Source organism: Quercus robur, chromosome 2 (assembly GCF_932294415.1).
Source record: "Quercus robur chromosome 2, dhQueRobu3.1, whole genome shotgun sequence".
Lineage (NCBI taxonomy): Eukaryota > Viridiplantae > Streptophyta > Magnoliopsida > Fagales > Fagaceae > Quercus > Quercus robur.
The window spans coordinates 86402204-86422574 of record NC_065535.1 but is presented as its reverse complement, the minus strand read 5'-3'; the positions used below and the strand labels follow the sequence as shown (position 1 = coordinate 86422574).

The following is a 20371-nucleotide window of genomic DNA, read 5'->3' as shown; positions in this document are numbered from 1 at the left end:
TTATAATATCATATTTAGTGGTTGGCCATGAGAACTACTGTGTGATACTGCAGTCTTCTGAAAACTCAAAAGAAATAGAGAGAGAGACGTGAATACCTTGGGAGGCAACACGCTTGGGTTGCTAAGAGAGGTACGCAATTTTGTTCTATTTAGAATCCATGGTTGTGTGGTACAACGATCTTTAAATGAAAATATGATTTTTGTTTTATATTGCTTCCGCAAAAGCTTTCACACGTTTCGGTGGCCTTCTCTTCCCTCTGGGATGGACCACATTGCCATGCTCATCACCAACAAAAAAATGCCCTCCCCTACTCAGATCTCCCAGTCATCTTCCTTGTGAAGCTTGGAACTCTCTTTCCCTACAACAAACAAATCAGCAGTACTTCATATCCACAATTAATCTACCTATGTAAACATTTACTGCAGTTTGCTACCTCGAAACACACTAGCAAATAATTATTACTTCACCATCTATAATACTTTATGAATAGATGTATATTTAGAACAATAATTATTATGTCACTATACTAATAATAAATATAATTTGTGAGCTAACTAACCTGAGTTTGACTGTTTTGTGTAGCACCAACAAGTTGCCCAACATAGTCAAACACGTAGTCCAACATGGTCAAACATATAAGCAAGTACGTCATCAAATGTAGATGAGTTCATAATTACCAAGCTAGCTCTAGCAACAACTACAGCCCCAACAGATGGCATGCTGCTATTTATTTCAAAAGTCTTATTGTTCTGTTGTGATGCCTACAAAGAATGATAGTGTTAGTCCCTTAAACAAAAACTGATCAAATTCAAACCTTCTATGGATTTGTTTTCTTGTCTGCTTAAACAACATAACCTACTTCTTTTGCCTTCTTGTTTGCTTTCCTTTGTTTCTCTCATCGTCAAGACATGTTCTAACATTGTGCCCAACTTTTTCTCATTTCCCACACCTTATATGATCATAGTTCTTCCGTATCTTGTATGGATTTTTAGGTTCATAATGTCTCTTTTTCCTCCTTCATTGCAATTAGAGAGTTACGAGTAATTTCCTTTTGTTGATAAAAAATAAAAATTTTACTCTACCCTAATTTAAGTGTATATGTGTATGAAACTCTCTTTTGGAGACTTAAATCCTGGCTCTTACTCCCCACACCCCACAAATGCTTGTACTTATGGAGTGACCATCACGCCAAGAGAGCGTAGTGATAGTTACAAATAATTTCTGAAAAAATTACTATCAATGCAACAATTAATTAGAAATGCAAATCCGAAACTAAAAAACAAACAAGTCCCAAAATATAAAGCCTAAATTGCAAATTACTTACGGTCACTATCTAAATAACACAGTAGCTGATTTGTTTTCAATCAGCGAGTTTAAGTGTTTTTACGGTGAGTCATGATGGTGGTTATCGGTGTTTGTTATTAGATTTAGAAACATCACATGAATGCTGAGTTGAAGTTGTGTTAATAGTATAATATCACTTTTATATGGGACCATTATTTACGTTACTTTTGTTATATTCCAATTATAATAAGATATATTAACAGTTGTGAACCTATAGAAATTTGATGTCCCTAAACTTATTGTAAAGGAATAAAAAAATAAAAAGAGAAGTAATTCAATAAATATATATATATAAATATTTTTTTTTTGGCTAAACATTCAATAAGTTTATATAAAAGTCTAATGAATACGACATAACGTGATTGGTGCATAATAAAACTATATTAAGTTTTCTCTCTCTCTAATAAAAAAAAAACTATATTAAGTTTCAAGTTTGAACACAATGGTCAGAATTTCTTTCCATAATTATTGTGCGTGTGTTTGTTTCTTTTAAGGATGGCCGAGGTGGCAAAGAAACCAAAGGAAACGGTAAAGACAGAAGAGTGCAGTAAGTGATGACCCGCATCCGCATAAATATATAAAAATTTAAAACAAAAAAATGGAACAAACCTTTTTTTGGGGTTTCTCTCTTGTGTCAAAAAACGACCGAATATACATTATTAGATTCACGTTTCAGATCCCATCTCTCTCTCTCTCTCTCTCTCTGAATTTTCAACCAAAAGGTAAAGATCTCCTCTGAAAGAAAGAAAAAGAAAAAAAGAATTGAATGCTTGTTGTTCAGGGATGATGGTATGAATTTGAAGGAAGAAAGGGTAGTAATAAGTCAAAAATGGAGTTGTGGGGAGATCACTCGGATGTGGAATCGGATTCGGAATGGGTTCGAGAAGTTAGCGCTAATGGGGTTAGCATGAAAACAACAGAAGTTGAAGCCAAGCTCGATCAAGGAAATATTCAAGAGGCTGAGGCTTCATTACGGGAAGGCTTATCACTCAATTTCGAGGTTCTTTTTTTATTTTTTTATTTTTTTTCCATTTTCATTTTCAAATGTAGTTCGTTTTTTAGATCCCATTTTGATTTCTTCGTTCATAAAAATGCTTTTTAAACCTTTGTAGGACCATGAATCCACTTTTAAAGAAATGGGTTCATTTTGTCTGTTCGAATTTTGATATAGATAGTAGAGGGCATGTAAGGTCAATGAGAGCTCTGGCTCAAATGTAATGTATTTGAGATGCCTCCATGGTTTAATTTACAGGAAGCAAGATCCCTTCTTGGAAAGTTAGAGTATCAAAGAGGTAATGTAGAAGGAGCTCTTCGTGTGTTTGAGGGCATTGATCTGCAAGCTGCTATACAGAGATTGCAGCCTTCCCTTGCTGAAAAACCGTCTTCCAGGAGGGGTCGCTTTCGCACTGAATCAGTGCACGCAGTCTCACAGCATGCTGCAAGCCTGGTTCTTGAAGCCATATACTTAAAAGCCAAGTCTCTTCAAAAGCTGGGGAGAGTAAGTGGTAAGTTTAACTAATTAACTTTTGCTCTCTTTTTTTTAGCAACTTTGAATTATAAGAGCACACATGGAAGTGTAACTTTTGTTGTCTTAATTGGGGGTTTGCAGAGGCTGCTCATGAATGTAAAAGCGTGCTTGATGCTGTGGAAAAGATATTCTATCAGGGCATACTTGATGTTCAAGTTGACAATAAATTGCAAGAGATAGTCACCCAAGCTGTAGAGCTCCTTCCAGATCTCTGGAAGCAGGCTGGTTTCTATCATGAAGCAATTGCTGCTTACAGACGTGCCCTTCTTAGTCAATGGAACCTTGATAATGATTGCTGTGCTAGAATTCAGAAAGGCTATGCAGTGCTTTTGCTGTATGGTGGAGTGGAGGCTGGTCCACCCAGTTTAGCTGTCCAGATTGATGGTTCATATGTACCTAAAAATAATCTAGAAGAGGCAATTCTACTTTTGATGATTCTTATGAGGAAATTTATCCTTGGTAAGACCCAATGGGATCCATCTGTAATGGATCACCTAACGTTCGCACTATCTGTATGCAGCCAAACACCTGTTTTAGCTAAGCAACTTGAAGAGATCATGCCTGGGGTATATCATCGAGTTGACCGTTGGAATTCTTTAGCTCTATGCTACAGTGGAGCTGGACAAAACAAAGCTGCATTGAATCTATTGAGGAAATCTTTACATAAACATGAACGACCAGATGACATAATCGCACTGTTATTGGCTGCCAAGATATGCAGTGAGGATTCCCATCTTGCTGCTGAGGGAGTGGGGTATGCACGGAGAGCAATTAATCAGGCTCAGGGGATTGATGAGCATTTAAAGGGTGTGGGTCTTCGAACTTTGGGTCTTTGTTTGGGAAAACAAACTAAAGTTTCATCCTCTGACTTTGAGAGGTCTCATCTTCAGTCTGAAGCATTGAAGTCATTAGAGGGGGCTATTCCTTTGGAGCCTAATAATACTGACTTAATTTTTGAGTTGGGTGTTCAGTATGCAGAGCACCGAAATTTGACTGCTGCTTTACGATGTGCAAAGCAGTTCATTGATGAAACAGGGGGATCCATATTAAAAGGTTGGAGATTTCTTGCCCTGGTTTTGTCTGCTCAACAGCGATTCTCAGAGGCTGAGGTGGTTACTGATGCTGCTTTAGACGAGACTGCAAAATGGGACCAAGGACCACTTCTCAGGCTGAAGGCAAAACTAAAATTCTCCCAGTCATTACACATGGATGCTATTGAAACTTATCGTTACCTCCTTGCATTGGTTCAAGCCCAAAGGAAATCATTTGGGCCTCCTAGAATTCAGGTTTGATTCTTAATCTACTTTGCATGCTTTATTTCAATTGAAGAAGAGTTTTTTACTTTTCCAATAATAATTTCGGATAAATGTGTCACTCCTAATCTATTGGCATAAGTGGTGCAGATGTGGAATTATTTTGTGATCTTGTAATTATGTAATGTCTCCGTAGGAGCTTTAGCATATCTTATCAATATTTAAAGATTTTACTTACAGGGACATAATTATAGTTCAAATATTAGAAATTTAACCAGATGCAATGGATTTTGAAGGAAGAAATCTTACAATTATTCCCCTTATTCAATCAGGATATCTGAATCTTGTTATCCTTATGAAAGGGAAGGTAGCTTTACCTTACAAAAAGTGTAAATGATGCATGAGAAAGCTACTATATATGAAATTGATGAATAAATCAATAAGTTAGTGATTATAGGATGGAGGCAAGATTTACAATTTTTTAATGAGTTTCTCCATACAACAATTTGAAGTAAGTAGCTACTACTTTCTAATTTAATATGTACTAACTTCTCTCCTTTGTGGAAATTGTTATTTTGTTGCAATTTGTAAGTCTTTTATTTATTTATTTATTTTTTATATGTAAAAATGCTTTATTGAAGTGGAAGCTTTGTGCACTAGATACAACCTTTTAATTATGCTTTATTGAAAATAAAAAGGAAATGAAAAAGAATTCCAAGTACAAAGGCAGTGTACTAAGGATTCAACAAAGAGTCAATCAAAATTATGTAAATCAAGAAATTCCTCTAAAGAAGAAAAAGAATGGCCACTAAGGGCAGCTAGCCAATCAAGCATGGTAGGTGAAAGATGCAATTTTAGTTCCATAGTAAGTATGTGTCCCCAAGCTGTTGTCCATGAGAAAAAAGCTACCTTAGAGGAAATTTTAGCCTTCCAAATGCTTTTCCATGGAAAGTAATTGGAAGAACCCGATAGTAAGACTTTACCGCAAACATACCACTCTAGCAGGGGGTCCAAATCAACCATTCCTCCCCATCCTGATTTACTTTAATGGAATAAAGAAAGCAATAAACGACCACAAACTCCCCACCTTCCAATCATTGATAGATCTAGCAACCGAAACATCCTAGTTAAGAACCCCATCATGCCAATTCATATTAGAGCAACTTTATCTCAGGCTATATGGTACATTGGGAAGCCACCCTTCAAAATTGTATCCCCACACCATAGATCAAGCCAAAATCAAACTCGGAGACCATTACCCACCCCAAATTTGACATATTGTGAGAAACTCCCCTACCCTTCTAAATATGCTTCCAGAGGGACAAACCATACGGTTCCTTAATCACAGCAAAAGTCTAATCACCCACAAGACGCCCATACTTTGAAGCTACTACATTTCTCCATAAGGAGTTTGGTTAGTGGCATATCGCCACAGCCACTTCCCTAATGATGCATTGTTAAAACCCACAAGGCTTCTATTTCTTATAAACCACATCTGATTGGCTCACAAACTGTCTTCCAATTTATAATTCCTTAAAACTTAATTGGTTTTGTTTTGTTTCTTGATGAAAAGAAAACACTACACAGTGCAAAAACAATATGGATTGATGAATTTTTGTTCAATAATTGATCTTATGCCTTTTCTTATATGATAGGCTGTGGATGATAAAGTCAATGAATTTGAAATTTGGCATGGTCTGGCAAAGTTATACTCTAGTCTTTCACATTGGAAGGATGCAGAGATATGCTTGGGAAAGGCTAGAGAGCTAAAACAGTACTCTGTAGAAGCACTGCACACAGAAGGTAAGAAATGAAACTTTAGTGACTAACAAATTAATTTTTGTGACTTATTTCTAAACTCCTTGGAAATTGACATTACATGACAGTTCAAAGATATTTATTACATGCTTTTGATTTTCTACCAATAAGAACTGCCCTGCACTCTAAACTAAGCCAGCTGCTTGCAAGGGCTGACCTCTAATCTTTGAGGTAGAATCAAAATCTGGTAGATCTTACAGGACATAAGATGAATATAGCAATATTCATAAAGAACCTTGAACAAACAACTTTGTTTGGAACATGAACAGAACACAGCCCTTTCTTGTCTCTCAAGCATACATTTTTAATTTTTAGTCCCTTAGTGGGATGCTCTCCTTTTTGGACTGTCCCAAAACATTAATCCATTTAAGTTCCAATATTACCCTTAAATTTGAACTCACATTTCTTGGCCCACCTAAGGTCCTAAGGCATTCAGTAAGACTGTTATGTTTCTTTTATTTGATTAAAATGTGTGCCCTTTGCAACGCACTGTCTATTTTGGGATGGAGGGATTTACTTTCGTTTACTATCAATTTTTCTGTTATGTCTCTCAAGTTGCTATTGTTTTACCTTCAAAAAAAAAAAAAAAACCTTGCAATTTACACCCTTAACTATTACAACGAATCAACGATGTCAGTGTGCCCATCTGTTATGGTTTGCCACATTTTTTGCGTAAAAATGACATTATTCTATTTTACTGTCCAAAACAATGTCATTTTTGTGTGGGTTTACAGCAAGATTCTATTGTTGATGAAGGAGCACATTGATATTGTTACAATTTGAGTGTCAATTGTAAGTTTTCATAATTAAGGGATTGATTGAGAATAAACCTCAAACATAGAGGGTGTAAATAGTATTTTAGCCAACATTTTTTGTTGATTTGCTTTTGTTCCTACCTACTATAAGTAATTATGCATTGAGAAATGTTCCTTATTGTCTATAATTGTCTGTCTTTTCACCAGCATGGTAAGTTTATTTTATCTCTGTTCTTTCTTTAGAAAGACAATGGACTAAATATATAGTTTGGCTTCCTCATCGCTGTTGAGGAAGAGGAACTACTGTCATTTTACAGATGGTGCTTGAACCCATCCTTCCTACAAGTAAATTCTGTGAGATTGTTCAAACTCTTTGCTGTGCAATAAAGGAGAAAAAGAAATAAGAAATAAAAAAGGGCTAAATGAGATGGGAAGGTTCTATAATTGAATGTTAGGGAGTTCCTCCTTTAGAAAGATGGTGCCTCTCTGAGGAAGCTGGTTAAATCCTCCTACTCCAAGGTGTTTGACAATAGTAGAGCAAATGGGTGCTCTAATAAGTCTTAGCATCTTGTCCACTCCAACAGCTCTCTACTTGCTTGTTTCTTGTTTTGCAGGTTAATGGATTTTACATTTGCATTTGGTAACTTTTGGGATTGCCTTGACCATGAGCAATCCAAAAAAAAAATCTCTCTTAATATAAAATAGGTTGTGCCTTTATTATGCTTTTAGCTGCTTCAGATTAGCTTGAACATGAAGTGTTAATGCAGGTAGAAATCTTGCAGGTCTTGTCTTCTTGTAATGATAAACTCCAGTTGAGACTGGTCTGGAACCAGCACCATCCTAACTCATAAAAATATCTTGGCACATATCTAATGTACTTAGATGATGATATTTTCAAACATACTTGGGCATGGTTGGTCTAAGAGTTATGCAGCATTAAGGTAGCCCTCATCCTTCCCAAAACCCTTGCAATCCATAGTGAAGGAAGAATTTGATCCAAGTTTCTGGTAGGATGTTGAGAGGCTTACCAAGCAAGGATGCCGAGAGACCTTACTGGTTAACCAATTAGCACTTTTGATAACATATACTTTTACCATGTAGTTCTTTAAATGATTTTAATTTTAATTTTTAAGCACAAGTTCCTTGTTTCTTGTGCCTAACTTTGAAAATAATTCGACACACTCTTTACAAGGTGTATAAATCTAGATATATTATCCATTATCTCATGAAATTTTGACATATCACATTGATCGGTCATCAATCTAAGATTAATGTAGTCTAATTGTCCTTTCAAATTCTGCATTTAGAATTCTGGAATCAGTTCTTAGACTTTGCATGATTAAATTCTTTATGTAATTTGATATATAAACAACTGGTGTGGTCCGATCAATTTCTAGGTGTCAAAAAAGCTTTGCTAGACTTAACTTACCTTGAGTTTTGTTGGTGAGACCTAAATATTTAAGGCACAATTTGTTTTGGAGAAGATGGAATGTAGGCTGTTTGGAAGAAGTTATATTTGTCAAAGGGAGGCAGGCTAACACTGTTGAAAAGTGCGCTTTTGAGTTTACCAACATATTCTCTCTCTCTTTATTTACTATTCGCTCTATCATTGTTAATAATTGGCTGAAGAGATTATAGAGATGTTTTTTGTGGGGTGCCTTGGATGAGAAGTTCAAATTCTCTTTGGTGCATGGGACACCATTTGTTCTCCCATTGTGTAGGTGGTTTGAGTATTAGGAAGTTTAAACAAGTCTTATTAAGAAAATGGTTATGGCTTTAGGAATGAAGGCGCAAATTTTCGGCAACAGGTGGTAGCTATGAAGTATGAGGCTTTGAGAATGAGGCACGTCTTTATGGTGTCGGGTAATAGCTATGAAGTACTGGGAGGAATAGGGAAAATAGACTTCAAAATCGGTTATAGGGACTTATGGGTGTAGCTTATTAAGAAGTATTAGGGCTAGGTGGGACAGTTTTCTTCAATATGTGAATTTTGATGTGGGGGACGACACACAAGCAAGGCTTTGGTATTATACATGGTGTGGGAATCATTCTCTAAAGGATGTGCCCTGATTTTTATGCCTACTCAGTTGATAAAAATGCCTCTGTTCATTCAGTAATGGATAGGCAGTTGGATGGGGAGGGGTTCTTCCAGGGAGGTTTTCATAATTAGGAATTGGATATTGGGAATTGGAGTAAGTGAATTTGAGGAGGGAGGGTTGTACTAAGGAGAGATGGAGATTGAAAGGGAGTGATAGTTTGATGTTTGCTCTTATTATTAGGCTATTTGAGGCACCGATGCTAATGCTTTCCCTTGAAAGAGTATTTGGCATGTAAAGGCACCGAAGAGGGTTTATTCTTTGTTACTATAGCAGCTTGGGGGAAGATTCCAACCTATGATAATATTGCCAGGGTTCTTATATTAAAAAAAAAAAAATGATAATACTGTCAAGGGTGGTTTCTTTTTTATTGGTTGGTGTAATGGGAAGACAGTAGATCTTTATATGATCCATGGTGATGTTGCATATGCTTTGTGGAGTGTAGTCCTTAGAGCTTTTGGGATTAAATGGGTGTTACCTAAGAGGGTAGTTGATCTCAACCTTACTCGCCATCCTTCTTATGGCAAGAAGAACTGCGGTTTGAGATAGAGCTCATTGGTAATGATAATAATGATTATCATTACTGTTATTATTATAATTATCTGATTGTGGTGAATAGATGCTTCTGTGTTTTCCATGTTGAGTTCTAGGGGAGAAGGCAGAAATCTCTACTGGAATCTCAGATTGATTCATAATTTTCATGATTGGGAGCTGAAGAGGCTGGACTGCCTCATGTAGTTATTATATTCTCATATTTCTTTTGATGGTGGTGCTTATTCTATGTTATGTAGACTTATTAGTAATGGTCATTTTAGTGAAGTGTGGTTGCTGTTGTTATCTGATTGTGGCGGGTAGATGCATCAGTGTTTTCCTTGTTGTGTTCTAGAGCAGAGGATAGTAATCACTATTGGAATCTCAGATTGATTCATAATTTTCATGATTTGGAGCTGAGGGGGCTATATTACCTCATTTAGTTATCATATTCTTATATTTCTTTTGAGGGTGGTGCTGACTGTATGAGATGGAGACTTATTAGCAATGGTCAATTTAGTGTGCATTTGTATTATGAATTTTTGGGAGATGCTAAAAGGCACTTCCAATGGAAGTGCATTTGGAATAGCAAAGTATTGAAGAAAATCATGTTGTTATAAATTGCAAACGTTGGATAAAATTCCAAATATAGATAACCTTATTAAAAGGAATAAGTTCTAATTAATTGGTGCTATACATGGATGGGGGTGGTTTGTAACTCTTTAGTTGAGTTTATGGATCATTTGAATCTCTGACTGTTATCCTTAGGAAGCTCTTCTTATTGAGCTTTCATTTAATTATTGAAATTCCTTATAAAAGTAAAAATATTTATCATCATAATCAATTTTCAGTGGAAATAATTAGTTGAAAAGCTTGTTACATGCTGGAATATATGAGAAGAATGTTGTGCCATTACCTAATCCGGTTTAGAAATTGTCTATGTAAAAATTGTCATTTCCTTTTGTAATTTCTCCCAGGTGTAATATTTGAAGGTCGTGGACAATTCCAAGAAGCTTTTGCTGCTTATAATAATGCCCTTCTACTAGAACCTTGTCATGTTCCATGCAAGATCTTAATTAGTGCTCTGTTGTCAAAGAGAGGCTTGAAGGCATTGCCTGTGGCAAGAAGCTTACTGTCAGATGCATTAAGGATAGATCCAACCAACCGTATGGCTTGGTATTACTTGGGGATGGTTCACAAGGATGATGGACGAAAAGCTGATGCTGCAGATTGCTTCCAGGCAGCTTCCATGCTTGAAGAATCTGATCCCATTGAAAGCTTTGACTCCATTCTTTGACTGGCTTCCATCTGTCAAAGGTTTTAAATATCTATCAGGGGAAATTTTAATGATATATACATCCTTCCCTCCCCAATTTCTACAACAAAATCTACGCCCATGCGTGGGGATGGTTTTGCCAATTTAATTTGCTGTTTTGGATTCTGTCTGTATTTTTTCTTCCATGATCAAGGTACATGGAAAAGGTTGTGTTATTTAACTTATTCTGGGCAATAAAAGAAAATAGTGGAAAGGAGTTAATTTGATAGTAGATGGGTAAATTTCCAGAGAGATTAGGGTGGTGACTAGGGGTTATAAAGATGTATTGGTTAATTTGCAATTGTTGCTCAGCTGTGTAAATCTGTGTTGTGGAACTGAGCAGTTTTGTTGAAAGAAAGTTATAGATTCATTTTCCTTGTGCTGTGTGTCAATTCTACATATCTTTTGTATATTCCTCTCTCTCTCTCTCTCTCTCTCTAAGGAAAAAACTTATCTACAATTCTTTAGGTGCACTATCTTAGGTTCTCCAAATAAATGCAACCATATTGCTTTGTACACACAATTTTCGTAAAAGATAAATCACACGATTATGAAATGGTCTAACAAATTATCAATTTATATTGATTTGTATATGTGTGAGTACAATTCTCTGTGTGACTCTTTACAAATGAAAGAATGCAATAAACTCCTCTAATTCGATCTCTAAGAAACTTTACGATCCGAAAGGTTGTGAAGCTTGATCTTGAATCGTGCCTTAATTTCTCCAAGTTGAATGAGTAGTTGAACGTACTTGATTTGATGTGAGGGACGTTGGTTTGATCTCAATTTAAATTGAAAGAAAATCTCTACTTTGATTTTAAAAAGTAGGAATGAGCTTGGTTTTTGAGGGAGTAAGGGTGCTCTTTTGGACTTAGGAATGACTCTCTATTTTGGCAAAGTGTCAATGACTCAATAGAGTTTTTCTCTCTAAGTTTTTGTCCCCCATTTTCTCATATAAGAAGCCTCTATTTACAGGCAACTCAATAGCATTTGATTTGGAATTTTCTCTCAACATTTATTGAGAGTTAATTATGAATTTAATTTGGTATTTCATTTAATAAGAACTTTCCATATAGGTATTTTCTTCTGACGCTGTCATATGGCTTTCTTCATTTGATGTTGTCACGTGGCTTGATTTCATTCGCTGATCGTCTATATCATCAACTGGAGATTAATTTGATCACAAATATTTTATCATAAACAATCGGACGATTGTGAATACATCATAAAATTTTGATGTTTACATGCTTATTAGCCAATGCAACCACATGGTTGAATTTAATTGGAGATTGAGGAGTTTAAGGTATTGCACCTAAGGAAATATACCTAAATTTTACCTTTTATGGTATCTTATCCTGGTTGTACAGTAGATTTTACAAGGCGGGTACCGTGCAACTCTATTTGAATTGTTTTCTTATTGAGAATGATTATCTTGCAATTGAGTTGACTTCAAAGTTATGATGCCTTTATATGTGACTACTATTGGGAAATTTAGGGGAAACAATGTAACAAGAAATTGAAATAAAGAAGTGTGTGTTGAGTTCAGTATCAGCTCAGCTTTTAGCTTTTATTTACAAATTTTTAATACTTCATTTTTTCTCGCATTTTCTCAAAATTTTCAAGGTACAAGCATATTTTAGCTCATTTTCAATAAAAAGTTTTAAGCAAAAAGCTAAATTAGCTATTCCTAAATGGACACTTAGGAGACATGAAATAATTATTTTCTTTAAGACAATATTTACCCATAGTTGAATAATTTTTTTTTTTTTTTTGATAAACATAGTTGAATAAGTTTGTTAAGGAGTTACTTGCAAATAGTCTTTAGGATACAAATAAGCGAAGATTCCAGAAATAGTAAATCTAGAAAATCTTTTGAATTTATTTAAATGTGTACCTAAATCTTCAAGACTTCAAACTAGATATGAGATCATCCTTCCTCTTTCCTCCTCAAACTCCAATTGATTGAAGGTGAGTCTCAACTCTAAGATTTGTTGTGGCTTGTGGGTTTGCTGTTTTGATCTGTGGGATATTTAGATCTTAGATTTTCATCTCTCTCTCTCTCTCTCTCTCATGTGATAGAATCCAATGGTAACCGACTTTCGTGCCGATGGAAATCGCCACTGATGTTGCTGGAAAACCGTTCCAAAGACGTGGCGGCAGCTTGCATTTTTTTGGAGAACGACGAATTCAGCATGAACAAAAAACCCTTCTCCAAACTCCTTGATGAACACCCCTACTCACTTACGAAAAGGAATTTTTGACCATTGCTAGTCACTAGGGGCATAAAAGGTTCACTTTCCCTCTCTTTTTTCTCTTTTCACAAAATTCTACAAATAACTTCATGTCCGTTTAGAATTCTCTTACTTTGTTGAAACTGAAATTTTTTTGCTAAAAATACTGTAAATAACGGTAAAAATTAATTAAAATAGTTCAGTAAAACCCATAAATAGTATTAAAAAGTGCAGTGAGACCTATGAATAGTATCAAAAATAAGCTGAATAATAAAATAAGTTGGCAAAGATAATCTATGCTAAACACACACTTCATTTCTCAACTCATGATTTTGCTTGAGCAAACTACCTTTTCACTTGAGTGAACTTATTCTTGCTCAAGGGAACTTTTCTGTAAGCATTTTAAGATCATACAAAAAGTTCGCTTTTCCATGGATCAACAAGAATCCACAATTTACATGATGATATGAGACGAGATTTTAAAGTAAATTATTAAATTACAAGGAATTAGTTCATTTGTGGAAATATAACAATTATCCAATTGATGTTTACTTCATAGAAAATGTGCATTATTTCACAAAACCTGCATTTTTTACCCTTGAAATGCATAATGGATTCTTATGAGGTATTTACCTAATTTTCCTTGGGTTAGTGATTAGCTTATTCCCAATTTGGCAATAATCAACTTTGAGTTGTCTGGTGACACATGCCTTCAGGAAATTATTTGGTTTTTTCATGAAATGTGTGTGATTATTTTTCAAATGAGTTCCAAATTTATTTGAATTGGTCCCAAGAATTTTATTTAGAGATATGCATTTGGTCCTTACCAATGAATCATAGGGTCATCCAATGTGTGATGAAGAAAAGAGTACAATGTTCATTTTACTGTGTTTGAAATGATTCAATGTTCATTTTTAAATTGAAGTTTTCTATTAGAGGAACTCCAACGTATTAAAACATGAAAATTATCTATTATTTATGTCATCTCATTTTTGACCCGCTAGAATGAACGTTGTACTCTATTCTTTGTCACACATTAGATGACCCTATAAATTATTCACATCAATACAAAAAGCCAATTGGAAAGTGAACTCATTCTTGGTGAGGTGTTGTTGAATCATTCTTACTGTTGATAATTTAATAGGTACAAATTTACAATGATGGGGATGAGGGACCCATAGATGTCTTTGTTGAAAACACTAGTTTAACTAAACGTTATACTCTATTCTTCATCACACATTAGATGACCCTATAAATTATTCACATCAGTACAAAAAGCTAATTGGAAAGTGAACTCATTCATGGTGAGGTGTTGTTGAATCATTCTTTGTATTGATAATTTAATAGTTACAATGACGGGGATAAGAGATTTAAACACTAAATGTCTCTGTTGAAAACATAAAAAAATAAAAAATAAAAAATAAAAAAAGTATTAGTTCAATTGAACATTGTGCTCTATTCTTTATCACACATTAGATGAACCTATAAATTATTCACATCAATACAAAAAGCTAATTGAAAGTGAACTCATTCTTGGTAAGGTTTTGTTGAATCATTATGTTTTTGATAATTTAATAGGTACAATGATGGGATGAAGAATTTAAACCCTAAATGTCTATGTTGAAAATACTAAAAAGTACTAGTTTAACTACAATACTTTCAGCATTGCCAAAACAATTTTAATATTTTTCAAAAGTATACAATGATTTTCATACAACATTCAAGATGGATGCAGAAAAAAGACTTTTCTGACACATTATTAAGTTTTAGAACCATGTGAATGTTGATTGGAGATACTATTTAAAGATAGTTTTAAAGAAATTATTTATTACTGGTTTTCAAAAATCTCTAGTCGATCAATTGCACTATTAAAAACACTTTTATTTTATGTGATTCACTGATACGAGTTTGTTAGGTTCTGCCTTAATGTTATGACTGTTGAACAAACTTGATTCTATGCAATACCTGTGGCTTTGATTAGAACTAGTTCTGCAAATACAAACCAAAGGAAAATTTGGATTGGATATTTACTAAACAAGTGATTAATTGAAGTTTAATACAAGAAACTCTCGTTGATTCATGAGCATTGTTTATATCATATTTTGTCCGGTCTTGACAAGCATGCCAAAATGTTGGTTTAAGTCCTAAAAGCAAAAAATGTGTTTCTAAAACTAAGAAAATAGGAAAATATATTGAAAAATTGTGTTTTTCTTGATTGGACATTGCAACAAACCATCCAAGATTTCAAAATCCCAAACTTGCCATTTTTGGCAAAGTTTGTTAACTCTGACCAAAACCTAACCGAGAGTGGTCAAAATGCTGACTTTTTTATTCGACCGTTCGATTGAGGTAAATTGTAAACCATCTTAAAGATCATTAAATTCTCTTTGAAATGACAGCTCTTGGGTCAAAATCGGATTTGAAACAAATAAAATATCAAGAAAATACCAAAACCCTATATAAATGTATTATTTTCAGGTCAAAAGCTGTTTTTGAGGCGTTTTCACACAATAAGTTGTACTAATCTAGCCATAACTGGTGCAATCCACTTAGACTAAATTAAATTATGATGAGTTATCTACCTTCCATAAAAAAGGCTCGACAATATTTGCCTTGGATTGGGAGAAATGAAATTTTCAAAAATAGTGCTACTAAATTTCCTACATTCTGTCTCTTCACTTTCAAACGCGATATCTCGATGACCGTAGCTTCTAATCATATGAGGTCAGAACCTATGGAAACTAGACATCAATATCTTTCCAGGGACACCAAGTTTGAAGAAATCCAAGCTCTCAAAGACCTCCAAACAGCATCCCAAAAATAGGGTCGAGAAGAGGAAAAGACGAAAGCCGAAATTGAGAGGGCATCAAGGAAAAATTGGTCAGATGTTTCTGAAATACGATTTGGTAGTGTGTTTTGAGTTCTCCATCACAAGCCTTCTCTCTCTCTCTCATAGCTTTTGTTTGTTTTTTGTTTGACATAATACTTAGTTATTTTGAAAGTTAGAATTTGAATTTATATCCAAATACAATCTTGCTATGTATTTGAATGTGCCTGTAAACTATTTTAGTAATATTAGGTGTAATTTTGTGATAAGTTTTTATTATCATGATAATCTCTCCTTTAAAAAGAATGAGAAATTTGAATAATATATTTGAAACTTAAAATATATATAACTACAAAAAACTCAGGCTATAACCACGTATTTTTAGCCACGTTTACAAAAAACGCAATTATAGCTAACCTATAGCCGTATTTATAAGTGGTTTTAGCTGTGTTTTTTTGGATAGGGCCTATTGTCGAGTTCAAAAAACGAGGCTATATATATATATATAAACGTACCATAACATAATTTAGAAAAATATGAATCACTTAAAAGAAGAATAATATCAATCAAACATACCAAATATTAAAATGATATATTTGTAAAAATGGATGGATGAAAAATAATTTTAGAAATTGTTTAATTTAAAGAGAGAACAAATTATCTTCCACAAAATTTAAAGAACAATTTATACATTATACCTCAATTATAAAATAATTATTTATTTTCACACATTGTGTAGATCTGCAACTAGTTATATATATAAAAATAAATAAATAAAAGTAAAGCTTTAAAATGTCGCAAATTTGCTTTCAAAAAAAAAAAAAAAAATGTCGCAAATTTTCTTTGGAGGTAAAGGGGTAGCTGAACCGAACAAGCCAAGGCAGCACAAGTGCTTGTTTTTAAAGAATGCAAAGACGAGAAGGATATGATATAATAATCCATTATTCATGATTTGATAGTAGTGCTTCTTACTGAAGTAGAACTGCACATGATTAGAACAGACATACAAGATAAGAAATGATAATATAAAAAAATCAGATCACGCTATTATTGAAATGTAATAACGACACACAAATCGCAGAGAGAGAGAGAGAGAGAGAGAGAGAGAGAGAGAGAGAGAGAGAGAGAGAGAGAGAGAGAGAGAGAGAGAGAGAGAGAATATTGGTGTAATTAGGGATGGATCTGAATGTCTCTCTTATGTTGCAAAAGGAAGAGACAGACCATCCTTATTTGCAAGACTAACATGCCTCAAATGTAGACTTTACTGGTAGAGGCAGACCATCCTTGCTGTTGCTGTGTCCTTCGATTACTATTACTAGTAGAAGACAAGCACTTCACTGGTTTTGGTCCCACGCTCACTGCCTTCTCGCATTGACAACTCGAACTCAACGACAACCCATTCATATTAGATGATGATGATGATGATGATCTTTGTTTGCTGCTCTTTTGATTGCACCTGATGATGGTTGTGTCATCATCCGCTAATTCTGATGCGGCAACTGACATCCCTTCAGCTGTTGTAACACTCCAATCAATGCTAGCCTCACTTGCCTCATACCACTCTACATCTGTAGGTGCAACTGCAATTTCATTTGGCTCCTCACGCCTAGTACTATACAAAAAGTAATTATTAGACCCCTTGGCATTGACGATCTCGTCTTGAGAATCTCTGTGCTTCGTTGTTTTTGTTGTTGAGAAGCTCTCTATCTCAAACAGGTCGGAGCTTGCGTCGCTTGCCACTTCTTCATCATCTATCATAATTGATGATTTGTTGGGACTGGTTGCCAATGTAAAACTCTTACTAATTGTCTGAATAGTAGAGATAGATGATGATTCATGACGAGCTGGTAGTCTTGCTTTTAGTGACGACGATGATGATGACGATGGATTTAGTATGGGAAAGGTGAAGTTATTAGCACTATGATCGGTATTAATAAAGGGCTTTCCCGAGGCTCTTACTACACTATGCTGCCCCTGCATTTGTAAAGGAAAAAAACTAGGTGTGTTGACCCACATATTATCTGACCTGGTTTTATGGGGGGTCTGCCTTTTGGGATTCATAGCACTTGTACTACTACTGTGACAATGTTTGTGCGATGATGATGGTGTTGGTGCTGGCAGATGGGCTTTTTCTTGGACTTGAACAGATTTTTTCCCTGTACAAGGGCATTTTCTGCAGAAAAGCCATCTACAACTAGTTTTTTTCTGAGCATTGCGCATGGAAACTGGAATTGCACAGGGAGGATTGGACAAGAGACCAGTCTTGCTGTTCCAACTAGCTTCGGATGAAGCTGTTGGAGTTGCCGCAGCACGAGCCATGTAGTTTCTGGCATTAATATAGCCATCCACAGAGGATGAAGCTGAAGAGAATCTGCTGGGAGCGGCAGAGAGATCAAATCGCTCCGAATTACGTTCCAGATTCATAGCATTGACATTTTTCACAGGGGAAACTCTACTATTGTAGCTTACTTTCTCAGCCTCTATGTTACTTGATTCATTGAAGTACTTACGGGCATCGAAAATGCCAATTTCGTCAACTATTGTGCACCCATCAACTGCATGGTCGCCACTATTAACGGCTTCATCTGGTCTATTATAAGAGCACACAGATAAATCCTCGTCTCTTGAACTGTATGTTTTTTGAGATAAGCTACCATTAGAGGTTTCCATAACTGTTGCTTTTTCCATCATCCCTGGCACTCCTCTATTTCGTGAAAATTATTAGAAAAAGGAAAAAAAAAAAAAAAAAGACGGTTTGTAATATAATACTCAAAATTTTGGACAAAGGAATAGAGTCCTGGAATTGAATTGCCTCGTAAACTTCATACTGGTGGTGTATATATACTATGGTTGGATACAACTTTGTCCGTCAATCATGAAGGGACTAGGGAGTAAAATGCAAGATGTTCTTCAAAAGGAAAAGAAAAGAAATAGAAAAGAAACACCCTTAAAGAAACAGAATCTTTAAGATCCTTTTATGCGCGTTAAAAATAATTAGTATTCTTAAAAAAATATATAATAATAATAATAATAATTTGTATTTATATATATCTAAAAGTTGAAACGTAACATTTATTGTTACTACACTTTAGTTGAGCCACATCAGCGTCTACGTCATTATATATATATATATATATATTTTTTTTTTCCAATTTTCCTATAATTGTTTTTAACATTTATTTTTTTAATATTTACACTTCTCTAGTTTTTCTCCCTCCCTTACCTTCTCATCTCCACACTACATTTCCAACCTTTCTCCCTTCCTTACCTTTTCATCTCCCCACTACCCTCTAAATTAATATTATTCTTCCTCTTTCCCTTCATCTTCCTTCATTTATGTCTTTTCTTATTCACACTCTTTTATTATAAATTTGTCACAATCTCTTCCATTCTATGCATAGTTTTCTTTCACAACAAAAAGTTCTCTCTCTCAAATTTTTGGTGGATTTTTTTATTTTTCCTGCATATCAGCTTTAGGTTGATAATTTTTTATATTCTTTAAAACTCTACTTTGGGTTAATGCGATTTAGTTTTGTTTTAATTTTTTTTTTTTTTTTTTTGTTCTCTTTAATTGTTAAATGTTATCCTATTGCGTTATAAAGAATTAAATATAGCTGTAGGGACACGATTTCTTTAACGGCCCAATAATGATGTTGGGCTCATACATGAAAGATCCCTCATAATATGATTTGTAGAGAGTGGGCTTGAAAGGCTTGCCTTTGATCACAGGGCGATGGTCTGGTCCTGTTTTTAGAGGAATTCATGTAAAAAATAAGAGTTGGATTTGAACATTTAAGCCCTCTAGCATTACATCCGGAGGTGTTGGACTCCTCGGACTTAGTCCGAGGATCATTAAGGTCTTCCTCCGGTTGTCCGGCGGTGATTTTTTGGTGGTATACACACTTCTTTAAGTGGTTTACGCCCATGGAGTCTTTCTCCTCGAGGTAGGATGGGAGTCCTTGGTTTTTCGACCAATGTTCCCCCCCTTATCCAGATTACTTACTTTCTCTTTTATACTAGCCTACGTTTGCTATCTTTCGTCCACGTGTAGGGTCAACTTTTACGAGACTGATATTTGTCCCGTCAGTCTAATCCCAGAATTGTTGGGAATGGTTGATAAAGCCGAAGAATCCGGCTCTGCTGGATGTAGAGTCTTATCTGGGAAGGGTAATGAGGGCAGCTTTCCCGAGATATTTTAGATCTCCTTTCCAGTCTGGTCCTATACCGTTTTTGCCCCTCTTTTTGGGTGGAATTTTGGGTCTGCCGAGGACCGAACTGTCCTCGGCAACATCTCTGGGCCATTTGGGCTTTATGTTATTGAGCTTGGGCCGTAGCTGTCTTTGGCTTGGGCCCTTGGACTTCCCACGAGCAAATGGACCTGACCCATAAATTATTGGGCCCCACAATAGCATATAAAAATATAATATTATTCTATTACATAGCATGATTTGGATAATTTGGTATTTATTGTAAATTGATATTTCTTCTATTACATAGCATGATTTTTTATAGTGTTCAATTTAGATGTTAAACTATGAGACTTTACTAATTTTTGTTTATTCTTTAATCCTTTGCGGTGGACAAAGTACTCTTAATAGTTCTACTATAAGTACATTACAATGTCATTTATTTAGAAAAAAACAAAACTTAATCAAACGAAAATAATTAGATG

At 34.9% G+C, this 20371-nt stretch overlaps 2 protein-coding genes across 3 annotated transcripts; one reads left to right on the top strand and one right to left on the bottom strand.

Moving 5' to 3' along the window:
* The first annotated feature begins 1903 nt into the window (after window positions 1-1903).
* On the top strand, window positions 1904-11018 carry LOC126715556 (protein NPG1). 2 transcript variants are annotated; one of them, XM_050416206.1, is made up of 5 exons: window positions 1904-2345; window positions 2598-2850; window positions 2955-4159; window positions 5782-5929; window positions 7482-10297. In XM_050416206.1, the coding sequence occupies exons 1-5, from the start codon at window positions 2175-2177 to the stop codon at window positions 7496-7498; spliced, it is 1794 nt and encodes a 597-aa protein (XP_050272163.1). In that variant the 5' UTR covers window positions 1904-2174; the 3' UTR covers window positions 7499-10297. The 2 variants fall into 2 exon arrangements, with proteins under 2 accessions (XP_050272163.1, XP_050272162.1); XM_050416205.1 differs by lacking the exon at window positions 7482-10297 and adding an exon at window positions 10304-11018 and having other exon boundaries at window positions 1912-2345.
* Window positions 11019-16820: 5802 nt separating this feature from the next.
* Window positions 16821-18442, bottom strand: LOC126715555 (protein PHYTOCHROME KINASE SUBSTRATE 4). The gene has a single exon (XM_050416204.1). The coding sequence runs from the start codon at window positions 18388-18390 to the stop codon at window positions 16948-16950; it is 1443 nt and encodes a 480-aa protein (XP_050272161.1). The 5' UTR covers window positions 18391-18442; the 3' UTR covers window positions 16821-16947.
* Between the last annotated feature and the right edge of the window lie 1929 nt (window positions 18443-20371).